The sequence below is a fragment of the Pleurodeles waltl genome, chromosome 8, assembly GCF_031143425.1.
Source record: "Pleurodeles waltl isolate 20211129_DDA chromosome 8, aPleWal1.hap1.20221129, whole genome shotgun sequence".
Classification (NCBI taxonomy): domain Eukaryota; kingdom Metazoa; phylum Chordata; class Amphibia; order Caudata; family Salamandridae; genus Pleurodeles; species Pleurodeles waltl.
The window spans coordinates 74034174-74047928 of NC_090447.1; the positions used below are offsets into that span (position 1 = coordinate 74034174).

At 43.5% G+C, this 13755-nt stretch overlaps 1 protein-coding gene across 1 annotated transcript in view; it reads right to left on the reverse strand.

Annotated features, from left to right (window-relative positions):
- The window catches only part of LAMTOR1 (late endosomal/lysosomal adaptor, MAPK and MTOR activator 1), a 103082-nt gene that overhangs the window by 36743 nt on the left and 52584 nt on the right, over positions 1-13755 (reverse strand). Inside the window, exon 3 of the mRNA XM_069203757.1 lies at positions 82-159. Coding sequence (XP_069059858.1) covers positions 82-159 — 78 coding nt within the window. The remainder of the gene's footprint in view (positions 1-81; positions 160-13755) is intronic.

The window sequence follows — 13755 nt, forward strand, 5'->3', positions numbered from 1 at the left end:
ACACCAGATGGCCCAAAGAATGACTCCACGAGTCCCTCAAACATGCTGATTTGATCACTTGTTTTGCAGGTTGTCTCTTACCTGTACTGCCTTGCTCGGTCCATGTACTCGTGCTGTTCCATGCCCTGCGAATCCGCAGCCGAAACATCAATTATATTACTGTGGGAGTAGACAAACAAAAAATAATATTTCTTTATTTCATTACTAATTTCCATGTCTAATGTACAGTACACACCACACCATTTACAAAACATTCACCCTAGGGAGGTTGATTAAATTCAAATGCTCAAGGATTTTATCAAGGATTACTCTGGTTGCTGGAAATACAAGGCTTCGGTTGGCTTAAACAAGTTCATGCTTTGAAACTATTCAGATATTAAAATGGTTGAAGACTGAGAGCCAGGAAAAAATAAACATAGTTAGATGTTTCGATCTGTGTAACTGCTATGGTGGCCTATTTTCTTTTTATATAAATTCAGATGAAAGGTGATCAAATAGGAGAGGCTTTGGCTTGTCAAAGGCATCTCAACTGAGTAAAGGATAATTTCTAGACACCAGAGGAAAGATACACATTCTGAACTCTGTAGTGCATTTCACTAGATTGAAGGGAGAGGGTACTCCCAGATGCCCACATTTACTACCATTTACAAGGAACATGGATTGCACTGGAGGATGACTGACTATGGAGAGATTTTATCTTAACCGTTTTTCCCCTGGATTGTGCAATATTGGAGAGTGGGGATCTCAAATGTAGATAGATCTTGATGTGGATATGAATAGCTCGGAGAAAATATAAAATGAAATTGTATATTAATAACAGAGCAATGCAGGCGTTTCTGGAAAGAAAGTTGTTGAAGGCACTTTTTCTTAATTTAGGAACTTTTACTTTGACTTATGATTAGGGAGCATTCTACACTGCTTAGAATACATAAAGTAGTAATCTGTAGCTCCGTGTTGACTTTGCAAGTCTTTTTTATTCGAGTATTCACCTTCTCCATGTAGTTGTTTTGCAGAACTATTAGTGGTGGAATATTTACTTAGTACTCACAGACGAAGTTTAGTTTAAATTACAATGTTTAGGCTTTTATTTCGTGCTAGAATACATACAATCTCATAATAAAGAGAGCAGATTCCATGGTAAAAGTAAATGGTTAAAGCGGGCAGCCACACAGTCAAATGGCAGTGAATAGTGATCATAGAAGCATGACAAAGGAGGGAGTGGACAGCAAGGTCATATCTGTATTTTTGTACTATACTGTATTATTTGTGTAGTGATTATTGACCTTATGTCAGGTGCTGCAGTGCCTACCCACATAGATAGCATACTAAACCCTGCTGCGGTGAGATTGGGAGAGTGCTGTCTTTGCTTTGAGCTCAAGAAGGAAGTACGTCCATATCATTCGTTATAACCACTGAGGTGCGAATATCGTACTAAAGAATGCAGCACTTGTAGGTACGACGGATTTGGGTCAGACATGCATTATTACAGTTTGCTAGGGAACTGATTCGTTATGCAGGTCCATTTACTAGAATGTTAATTTTTCTCTTCTATGTTCTCAATCTGATTTCCAGTGTCGGCTTTATCAGGTCATCCACTCCACGAGGTTATAGATTTGGGGAGGTAAAGTGTGTAGAAAGAGAGAGTGAGGGGTAATCCAGAGTTATTCCTGGACAGACTTATATGCCTGCCCCACTAATGAGGAATTAGGTAGTGAATTGTATATATCAGATCATATAGGGAACATGGACTCTTTAAGCTAAGGGTTACCTTCAGAATGACTCAAATTACTGGTCTCCCTCGTGTGGTAGGAGGTAGGGTAGACCTTATTTGCTACACTTGTGATGACTGGGGAGTGACTATGGTTAGAATCCTCAGTCTCAGTCAGGAAATGTGTTTGCAGTTGCTGAGCAGTACTGGGTACTTTTAATATAAAGTGGAGAGGCTGAGACACCGTATTTATTACATCTCAACTGCATGTCAAGTTCACTGGACAAAGGTCACCAGTTTAGGTAGGGTACATGCGTCTGTCTTCTTGGTGAGAGTTGCTGTTCTGGAACATACTTGCACCGATTATCATTCTGGGTTCTATGCCAAGGTCAGAAGCGGATACAATTATCTCTGGAACATCCAGGTTTTCACTTCTCTTCTGAACTTTGCATGCTCGTGAAGGCTTTGAATCTAAATTGACAATGAGTTCTAGAGCTTGGCTGCTTGTATCAAGGACTCAAAGCCTCCTTTGGACTGATTGATGATCCTTGGTGCTAGTCTGGAGTGCAGGGTCCCATCATGTTTGCATTGCTTTTATTCAATTTGTAGGTTTAGTGACCTTTCGTTTGGGAGGGTCTGAGGATGATGCAAAGTGCCTTAAACAACGACAGTCTATCTACATGAAGCCAGTGGAGTGCTTGCAGGGCTGGAGTCATGCGCTCTCTGGGGTGAAGGCAGCGGAGCGTTCTTGGTCCCTTGCATGTATAAGCCTGATCATACACTTCACTCTATGATTTCCAGAATGCGAGCTTCACCATGAACATTACTCAAATCATTAACCATATCCAACACTCAATACTATATCTTACAACTTAATCATATACTAACTGACATTTAGCCAATTTCTTTGTCAGCGGGTTCACCATAGTAAAGCACCCTTCTCATGCAACATGCACAAGAAACTGAGCTTGACAACAGCACATTACAATACATCTCATAGGTTACACACATGGACCTTTCCGTCCAACAGTCTAGCCCACTTAAGGGTCACCACCCATGACACAATGATGCATAAAACACTCTCCTCTTGGTCGAGCAGTTCTAGTTATCATTTACATTGTGAAAGCAAAATCCATTATAACTTCATTATTTCTAGAAAAAGGTTACACTAACCTCTAAAACCACTAACAGGACTAAAGAGCTCACTGTGCCCTGGCGACGTGCTCTAAAAAATGCATCTCCTCATATTTTCTCTTCAGTGAACTCATGTCCTGAATCAGTGTCTTATGCAGCACCACGCCCTTCCAATAGTCCAATAAAGACAATGTCACCCAATTGTTACTTCAGATACAAATCATTTGAAATGGAATCTGAGATACTAAATAACATTCAGATTTTGATGTCCCCAAACAAGATGGCTATGTGGCCAAAAAGAGATCCTCTGAACAGGCCTGGAAGGCAGTTATCTAGCACCTACTATCTCTGCTGTTACTATTTCACACACCTCAAAATTAGTTTGGGGGAGAAATCCAATGGGTTATTTGCTCAATTCATATTTAAAAAAGGCACGGATCATGATGGTCCAAAATAAATACACTGAGCAACTTTAAACCTATACTTAATCTCTTTACAGCTTGATAATTAAAATTTTACTTAACAGCTTTGGGAAAATTGATCTCTGCGTCTTGCGTGCACCCACAATACAATCTACAAATGTAATGAAGAGTTTAGATCCCTGGGGTCACCTCTACTACTTTCTACTAGCCCAACTTGCTGCCTGTTAGCTCCCAATTATCATTTAAAATACTAACTTATATGCAATATATAAAGTCATCCAAATTAAAACTATCAACACATACTGGCCCCACCTAATGAAAATGCGCCTCAGCTTGAGTTATTTTTTTCAGTGAGATTCTAGTTTTTTTTTAGCAATGTAATATTTAATTACCATACTTTAATTCAACTACAGCCAACATCCCCCATGCAGTCAACCCCACGGTGTGCACAAACTTTGACCATGCGCAGCGGGAGGGCTGCCCGCAAGGCCCGGGGTAGGCATATAAGTCTGACTGGATATGCATACGTGAGTGCACGGGCCAGTGCACGGGCCAGTGCACGTGTGACTGAGTGGTTTTGTCGGTCTGTGAGTGGTTGTGTGAGTGTCTGTATGGCTGTGCGGGTGTGTCATTGAGTGCGTGAGCATATATGTGGGTGTATATGACTGAGTGGGTGTGCGAGTGGTTGCAGAGGTCTGTGAGTGTGCAAGTGGCTGCATGAGTTGGTGTGTGTAGTAGTGGTTTTGTGGGGTAGTGGTTTTGTGGATCAGTGGGTGTGTGGGGTAGTGGTTTTGTGGGTATGTGAGGGGTTGCATGAGTGGGTGGGTGCGCGCGCAAGAGTTTTTGTGAGGGAGTTGGGTGGATGTACGGGTGTGTGAGTGGCTGGGTGCGGTAGTGGTTTTGTGGGTCTGTAAGTAGATATGTCAGTGCGTGAATGGGGGTTTGTTGTTTGAGTGTGAGTGGGTGTATGTATTTTTTATTTTATTTTTTAAATTGTGGTCTGGATCCATTGTGGATTCACAAAGTGGGCCACACTGAGTACTGCATTTCCTCAGTGTCCCGATACACAAAACGGTAACTGCAACTTTTCTCTCAGGTTGCGGCAAGCAATCATGGCATTGCTGTTGGCGTTTGGATTTGTGAATCTGCCGCAGTGGATCCGTCTCTCTAGCTATACATCAATATTTTCTTTAATAACTCCAAAACTACTCAACAGATTTACACCAAATTACAAAAGAAAAATGTTACTTACGCAGTAAGCATCTGTTTGTGGCATGAAGTGCTGTAGATTCATATGCTCTGCATGCTCCTGTCATCTAGTGTTGGGTTCGGAGTGTTTCAACCTGTTTTTCTTCAAAAAAGCATTTTCGAGTCACAGGATCGAGTGACTTCTCCTTTGGGATGCTGCGCATGGGCATTGACTCCTTGGTGAGATTGTTTTCCGGCAGACGGATGAGAAAAGGAGTGTATAGGAAGTATAGAGAAAGATGCCCATGCAGATGTATTTACATATGTACAACTAGATACAGATATAAAGCAACTGAAATGGCCAAAGGCATCAAGGGAGATGGAAGGCGCATGTGAATCTACAGCATTACATGCCGCTAACAGAGTAACATTTTCCATTTAATGGCTCGTGTTTCTGTAGCTACACATGCTCTGCATAGACTATAAAGCAGTCCCTCCATGAAAGCAATGGCTAGCCTGTGGGAGTTGCAGTTGATTGGAAAAGTGCTGCTTGGCCTACACTGGCTTGCAAATATATTTACACAATAATGTTTTGTAAATCTATGTAGTGTGGACCATGTAGCTGCTTTACAAATGTCAGCTATGGGTATGCTTCCTAGGAAAGCCATAGTGGCTCCCTTTTGCCTGCTAGTGTGTGCTCTGGGAGTGACAGGAAGTTGTTGTTTTGCTTTCGTTTCACAGGTTTGAATACATTTAACTATCCTTCTAGCTATGCTGCTTTTGAATATTGGATTGCCTTAAAAAGAAAGTTATACAAAGCTGACTCATATTTCTGACCACTCTTGTTTTATCAATGTAGAACATTAATGTACATTTAACTTCTAACGTGTAAAGCAACTAAGTCAGATTGCGGACGGAAGACTTGTAACTTAATGGATTGATTAATATGGAATTGAGAGATCACCTTAGGAAGGAACTTCGGATTGGTGGAAAGAACCACCTTGTCTTTATAAATCTGAAAGAATGGTTCTTCCAAGTTTAGTGCCTGGAGCTCACTAACACGCCTAAGAGATGTGATAGCAACTAAAAAGGCCGCTTACCATGAGAGGTACTGAAGAGGACATGAGTGAAGTGGCTTGAAAGGAGGGCCCATGAGCCTTGGAAGGACAATATTGAGGTTCCATGATTGTGCAGGGGGCACTTTTGGTGGAACAGCCCGTTTAAAACATTCCATGAATGCTTTATTTACTGGAATCCCAAAGAGGGATTTTTATTGTCTGTTTTGCAAGTATCCAGCTATAGCAGCGAGATGTAAGCCAATGGAGGAGTAAGCTAAGTTATAAATTAGCTTTTTGTAAATGATGCAAGGAACAGACAATGCCTTGGACAGTAGCTTTGATGAGATTAATATGTTTCGATTGACAGTAGCAAAGATTTTCCACTTTGCAGCCTAACATGCTCTGGTGGAGGGTTTACAAGCTTCTCTAAGGATTACCATGCACTTACAAGACAGCGCTAAATAACCAAACTCTAAGACCTCAGGAGCCACATCGCAAGGCTGAGAGACCTGGGGTCTGGGTGTATGACTTGACCTTGGTTTTGAGTGAGAAGATCTGACCTGCTGGGAAGCTTATCGTGGTGGGGACTATTGAGAGATACAGTAATATGGTAAACCAGGGCTGGCATGCCCATGTTGGAGCTACAAGGATCATTTTGAGAGATGTTTGCCTGAGCCGTTGAACTAGAAATGGAATGAGAGGGACAGGAGGAAAAGCATAGGCAAATATCCCTGACCAGTTCATTCATACAGCATTGCCTTTGGATTAAGGGTGAGGGTATGTGGAGGCGAAGTTTAGGCATTTTGTGTTTTCTGCTATGGTGACAAGATCTATTTGAGGTGTTCCCCATTTTCGGAAGTAACTTTGAAGGACTTATGAGTGAAGTTCCCATTTTTGGACTTTTTTTATGCATCTTCCTGAGCAGGTCTGTAAGGTTGCTGTCCATTCCTGGAGATACTCCACCACTATGTGAATGTGATGATGGAGAGACCATTTCCATGAGAGTGTTGTGACAATTCCAGTGACCTTGTCCCCAGCTGTTTTCATTGAGAGGTCCTGAAGATGAGCGCCCCAGCTTGTATGTGAGGCATCTGTAGTGAAAGTGATCCGAGGCACAAGGTCCAGAAAAGGAAGCCATTTTAAGAGATTGGTGGTGTTCCACCATTATAGAGAGAGGTGAGTATGGCGATTTAACAACACTAGATCTTCCAACTGACCCTGTGATTAATCCCACTGATAAGACAGACATCGCTGTAAAGAACCCATGTGAAGTCTGGCAAGGGGAACAACAGCAATGCAGGAGGCCTTCACCCTTAACAGTCGCATTATGGTCATGACCGTGTAGTAAGTATTCTCTCGAAACTGGGGGAGGGGAGACTCAAATTTGTGAATACAGGCCAGATTGGGGTATGCAATCCCTAATTCTGCATTGAATATAGCTCCTAAATATGGCTGCACCTGGAGAGGTTGAAGATGGGATTTGAGTAGGTTGAGATGAAACCTAGGTTGCGCAGAAGGTCAACAGTCATTTGAGTGTGGGGTTCACATAGTGACAATGTGCTGGCTTTGATGAGCCTGTTGGCTAGAGAAGAGAATATGTGTACATTTTGTCTTCTGAGGTGTGCTGCTACTACTGTTACGCACTTTGTGAAGACCCTGGGAGCTGTGGTGACTCCGAAAGGTAGAACCAAGAATTTATAGTGTTTTGGTGTGCAGGGTGAATGGGGATATAGAAGTACGCATCCTTGAGATCTATGGCAGTCATAATGTCATCATTTTGTAAAAGTGTGATAACATCTTGAAGAGGCCTTAGGTCCAGAATGGATCTGAGAGCGCTGTCTTTTTAGGGAATGAGGAAGAATAGAGAATACTCCTGTTCCTTGATATTGTATTGGAACTGGCTTGATGCCCCCTTTGAGAAGAAGGGATTGTACTTCTTGTTGGACAAGAAGGTGGTGCTCCTGTGAGAACTTGCGAGACAGAGGGGGAATGTTTCGAGGAGTAATAATGAGCTCCAGACAGTAACCATGTTGGATAATGCATAGGACCAGTGGTCCAAAGTGATGTTGACCAATTGTGTATAGAAATGTTGATGTCATTCCCGGACAGTTTTGGGCTGGGTAGGTGTAGATAGTCACTGTTTAGCTCTTATGTTAGAGGAGCGGGTGGTGGTGGTGGTCTTAGGTCTATCTCTTGTGGTGTTACCTGTATAGGTGCCTCTATAGAATCCTCATGAGTAGTAGCTGGAAGGCTGTCTGGCCTGAGATGTGGAGGCCTCTGAGGTTGATTTGTAACCACCTATGAATGTGGTGTGACGAAAAGTGGCTTTTGGTGGGGGGGGAAATTGCAAAGCAAAGGGCATTTTTAATACGGCTTGGTGTGCATCAGGTTTAACACTTCAACCCCTAAGCCAGGAGTGTCTCCTAACTAAAACAGCAGTATTGATACCGCGTGTAGTAGTGTCCGCAGCATCTAGTGCAGATCTAATGGCATTATTACTGATTGTCTGCTCTTCAGTGACAATCTGCTTCCCCCTTTTATGGTGCTCATCTGGCAGATATTGGAAGAGCTCCTCCATTTAATCCCAGTGAACCCTATCATATCTCGCAAGTAAAGCTTGTGAATTGGCAATACACCAGTGATTGGCTGCTTGCATAGCCATTCTTTTACCTGTGGCAATCTTTTTACTCTCCTTATCTGAGGGAGGAGAGTCCCCTTTGGCTTGCCTATTGGCCGGTTTACGTGTTGTAGTAGCAACAATAGAATCTGGTGGGACCTAATATATACAGGATATCAGGGTGCAGCCATGTGAATTTTATTATCAGCTTTAGGGGTGATAACCCAAGAGGGAACTGGTTCCTTAAATATGTCCTCAGCATGGCAAAGCATGCCAGCGTGCATGAGGAGGTACTGAATATCCCTGTGTGGACATTAGGGTATCAAAAAGAAAGTCTTGTTCAATGGGGTCAATGTCAAAGTCAACATAACGAAAGGCAGCTGTTCTAGCAATCACCTGTTGGTAGGATGTAGCATCCTATGGAGCTGAAGGTCGTTTGGGGTATAGATCTGGATCCCCAGAGAGTATTTCAGGGTCATATGTATCCCTGGAATCTGTGCCCTGGTGTGTGTCACCCACGTCTCCCCCAATAAATAACAGGGAACCCTGTGGTGTTATTTCTGTTGTAGAAGGGGAGGTGTGTGAACAAGGAGGGGATGAAGGTGGAGGAGAGGTAGGTGATAGAGGTGATGGAAAAGGTAATGGAGGAGGAGGAGGAGGAGGAGGAGGAGGAGGAGGAGGAGGAGGAGGAGGAGGAGGAGAAGGAGGAGGAAAAGGCCTGTGAATTGTGATAGCTGTTTCCCTAATCATCTTTGGAGGTGGTGATGTGTCCAGAGCCTCCTCAAAAGATAATTTTCTCTTGAAGGTAACAGTGGGGATGCAATGATGCACCCTGTATCCTCCTGGATGTGGTGGGAGCGCTGGTGAGCATCCATAGTAACTAAAATGGGTTCAACTGGAGATGGAGTGGCCAGAGATTGACTAGAGTCTTTCAGTTCTGAAGAAGTTGAATGCCTCGTTTTCGGCACTGAAGATTTCGATCAGTGCGCTTTCGTCTGGACCAAAGCGGAGGAGCTGCTTGATTGGCGCGGCACCGAAGGGGTCGGTGCCGAGGTTCAAGGTGGAATGGGACTGCTGTCTTGGACTGAAGATGTTGAGGTCTACGCTGAAGAAGTTAACTTGGTCTTGGTAATTTTCTGTGCCAACAGAGAAGGCAGGGCATCCGAGCTAGTTTTTCGGAGTCAGCCATGGCCCCGAAGGCAGTGGCAGTCCAGTGACCCCGATAAAGGGTTTTTTGGAAGTCTTAGAGGGGGCAGGTGGGGCAATGGTACTTACAGGTTGCACCGGCTTCACTTCTTGGCTTTCTATGTTCGACTGGAAGTTGGTCTCAGAGTCCTCTATGGAGGAGGCCTCCTCTTGTTCCAGGTCCTCCAGGGTGCGCTCCTACCCGAAGATGTCCGGAGTTTCTTCTTGAATCTTGTGTGCCATCTCTAGTCGGCGAGCTCTCCGGTCCCAAAGCGTCTTTTTCGACCAGAGGGATCTGCAGGCGTCACATGTGGCTTCTTGATGGTAAGGAGAGAGGAACAGGTTGCACACCAGATGTTGGTCGGTGTGTGGAAATTTGGAGTGGAACCCGAGGGTAAAATCAAAACAGCATTTTTTTTATATCAGCACAGTATGCTGTCTGGTGCCCCAAAGGGCATTTGGTCGATTCCCAAACCGAGGGAATGAGACAAATGCAATAATAGGGAAATGCGATAGAAGACAATACCGTTGATTTAAGGAAAGTTGTAGGAAAGATTTTGAAACTGGAGCAAAGGGAGAACGGAGCGAAGAGACATGGAGAGAAAACAATCTCACAAAGGAGTCGATGTCCATGTGCAGTATCACAGAGAAGGAGTCACTCGATCCCGTGACTCGAAAATACTTATTCGAAAAAAAGCAAAAAAACAACTTGCAACACAACAAGCCCAACACTAGATGGCAGGAGTATGCAGCGCATGTGTATCTACAGTCACACATGCCACTGAACAGACATCTTTCTGGAGCAAGATCTAGCTTTCTGCTAAATCTGGTGTAATTCCCTTCAGTGGTTTGGACTGCAGGCGGGTCTAAAATCCCTTTGGGAAATTGCATGAGGAAAATGTGTTTTGGGGACCCCCCGCCCCCCCCCCCCCCCCCACACTTTTTTTTTCTTTTTTTCTCGGCCCTCACTTGACTAACCACCCCAAAACTTTCCAGACAGCAGCTGAAGTGACTGGCACACTAGTTTTGAAAACATTTTTAAGGTTTGTCAAACAGCGCCAAAATTATTAACAAAACAATAAACCGTTTGTGCCATTTGAACCATCAAGCTGCTGAAAACAATCTGACCTCAACACGTGTGCCTTAACACTAACAGTATTGCACTAGTGCTATAAAAAAAAATCCCAACTAAATTGCTACTTTCCCATGGCAAAGATCGGCTGCCCTCACTGCCATTGCCCAGACACCAATTTGACGCACGTGATGTGCACCTCTCCTACTCTGCAAAGCTACTGGCACTCAGTTTACACCACCCTCTGCGAGGTCACCGAGTTGCCCGTTATCAACACATGGGAGGCATGTTCCCTAGGTACAGGCAGCATCAAAACGTATACACCCACTTTGCAGCCATGGCACTCCTGCTTGCTAAACGCACACTCACACTTCATTGGCACTCCCCGACAGTCCCCCAGTAGCTACATGACACGGAGCGGTATGCAAATGTGAAGCAGCGGAGAAGGGTGCCCTCCGGTACGAAGAGGTGCGCCACCTGCACAGATGACCCATCTCCTCTCAGTGACCTACCCTTCTCATGCACTTAAAACAGGAGGTAAGATCCGACCCTTCCAGGCGCACTGCGATTCTTCTCACTGCATTGGGATTACCCAACATTATCGTCCCATCCAACTCGATTGCCCGCACACACTCAGTTATCACGACTACCCTTGGCCCACCCACGTGCCTTCACCATCCCACCTAGCCTACACTTCTAATCTTGTATGTACAACTTTGTATCCACAGCCGGCCCGCCCCTTGCCCCAGTTCATTGCCTCTCCCCAGTGGTACATAAGTGAGCATTTCTTTTATTCTTTTCAAAAGTACGTTGTGGATGCTACTAATGGTGGATGCGCTCACAAACACGGCACTCCTGCTGAAGTGTACAAACATATTGTTTTTATCCTCTGTCTGGCATCATATTAATCTGCCTCTTTGTCACCAAAAATGGTTGTTTAATTGTCAAAACCCAATAAAAAAAATATATATATATATATATATATATATATTTTAAATCTGCTAAAAAACTGATTCAACTTGGCAAAGGGCAAGTAAGTCGGACTGCTTGATAGGAATCGGCACTCAGTTATGCATTGGCACAAAGCTCTGGCACTTGAATTTCACAAAACCTTAGATTTCATACATCCATATCACCGATTCTCACAGTACAAAGTTAAGCTCTTTTAATAGTGCAGAACAATCAATCTTCACTAAGCATTACATCAGCTGATTCCATCTGGAAATATATTACTCATGTCAAGGGGCTGACTCGCAAAGCACTGCCAAATGCCACAAAAATATTTGATTCCTGGCTATTTTCAGAGAATAAAAATACACCCACAAACAGGAAAGGAAACAAAAAGATTTAATTCATAACTATTTTCAGCGAAAACAGGGAAGGCAATCAAATGGATGAAGTTGTGAACTTTGTTCTTAGCATGGAGTTCTGCAAGATTTTGTTTGGGCATATATAAAAACTGTTTTGCTTCACTGTAGTTTCTAGGTGGTTATATAGTTATGTGTATGGCATGGCAGCAAAGGTTTATAAAAAGAACTCTGACAACGCTCAATCTTTTCTCTGATGGGGGAGGGGAGGAAGAACTACAGAAAGGGACAAAGTCTAGCACCCCTCCCCCCCCACACATAATTGAACACTGATACCTGAAGTCCAGTGACCAATGATATTCCACTGGAAATATATTTTATTAATGACATATTTATTTTGTTAACAGTCTTTTTTACTCGAAGTCTGATGTTTGCTCATGGTGATACATGTGACTAGTAACATTTCAAACGTGGTGGTTAGGCAGGAGATTTATCAAGTACTTGACAAGGTGCAGGGAGAGCAGTGCTTGGCAGACAAGTGTCAAACCAACAAGTCAAATACGTACAATTTAAAAACACCAAATTTGATAATGAAAAGCAGACCGTTTGTAGACACAACTCGAACATTAGGGAATATAAATCAGTCTGATTTGTCAAACTGCACCTTGTAAAGCGCTTCATAAACCTTTTATTTTCTACTGTGCTATATAGCAATTACCTTACGACATTATCCAACTAACTCGTAATAAGAGAATACAGACTTATTTGTACTCACATCCACAGCCCTTACATGGTTGCAAAGGCTTGTTAGATTAAGTGATACTGAAACAGCGAAACAAACGCATGAAAAGTTACAAAAGTATTAAACCGCACTTTGTCTGGAACTAAAAGGAGGAGTACAATCTGAAGGCGAGTTATTACAGAGCCTTCATTTTGGAGAAGACGGCGTCTTGGGTGCACTGATGGGCAAGGTCTTCTTAACACACAAAAGCCAAGACCAATGTCAGGCCAGCTGATGGCCTCACCAGGGCGCTTGAGTAGCTAGTTTTATGCATGCTTGTCTAATGTAAGCCTCGCTCCTCTCGAGCAGAACAGAGGCTGTAGTTATTTATGAGAACATGCCTCTTTCCTATACACATTATTACAAATGGCGGTTTACATTCTTCTAGCAGCGACCTCTATGTTGTTACAATAAGGACCTTATTCAGTGCGCCATCCAAGACATGTTCTAATTCACAGAGGAAGTTATCTCACAGGCACAAGTCACCAGAGAGAAAAAAAGAAAATGATTTCCTTCTGCAAATTTAATTTTGGAGATGCGTACAAATTACAGAAACTGAAGGTAGTGCCTCAGTATAACTACTTAATGAGCATTCCCCCCCTCTACCTGTTGCCATTCTGTGCTAGATGGACAGGAATGCTGAGACCTTCAAATGCTTGGTCAGGAAACAGACCGAACATTACCAGACTGTACACGTCCACCACTGCAGGGAGTCTACAGTTACCAAGCATGGGGCCTAACTTCTAGAACATCAGTTGTCATAGGCGGCCAATATGACGTCAGACTGGTCTAATGCCACGACCAACACCCACCCCTCTATCTAACCCCTTCCCCCCATTAAGGTTCACCTCAGAACGTTCTTTCCTGAATGATCTACCTAGCCTAGGTGCCCTACACTGTGGAAGTCACATGGGTCATGATCAGTAACCCGGACAAGCAAGGCTACACAAGATGCCTGGACATTAGTGCTGACGTGTGAATTATATCTAAAATTCTAGATGCAGAGACTCTCTTGTGGAATAATGCTGACAAGAAGCTTGGGAGGGGAGCAGTTTCCACTTACCCCTGTGGGTAAAGGTGGAATTAAGATGCTAGATGACTTGTTACATGTGGATTCACTGAAATCATTGTAATATCGAGGGAGGGATACGGACTGCCACATTCACAATCATGGAGGCACGTACCATTAATATAATGCATATGAGGCCAATGTGGGTCTATTAATTGTTTGAATCCCAGTCCTTTCACACATGATGAAATGGAGCAGGGTTCTGAGACACATC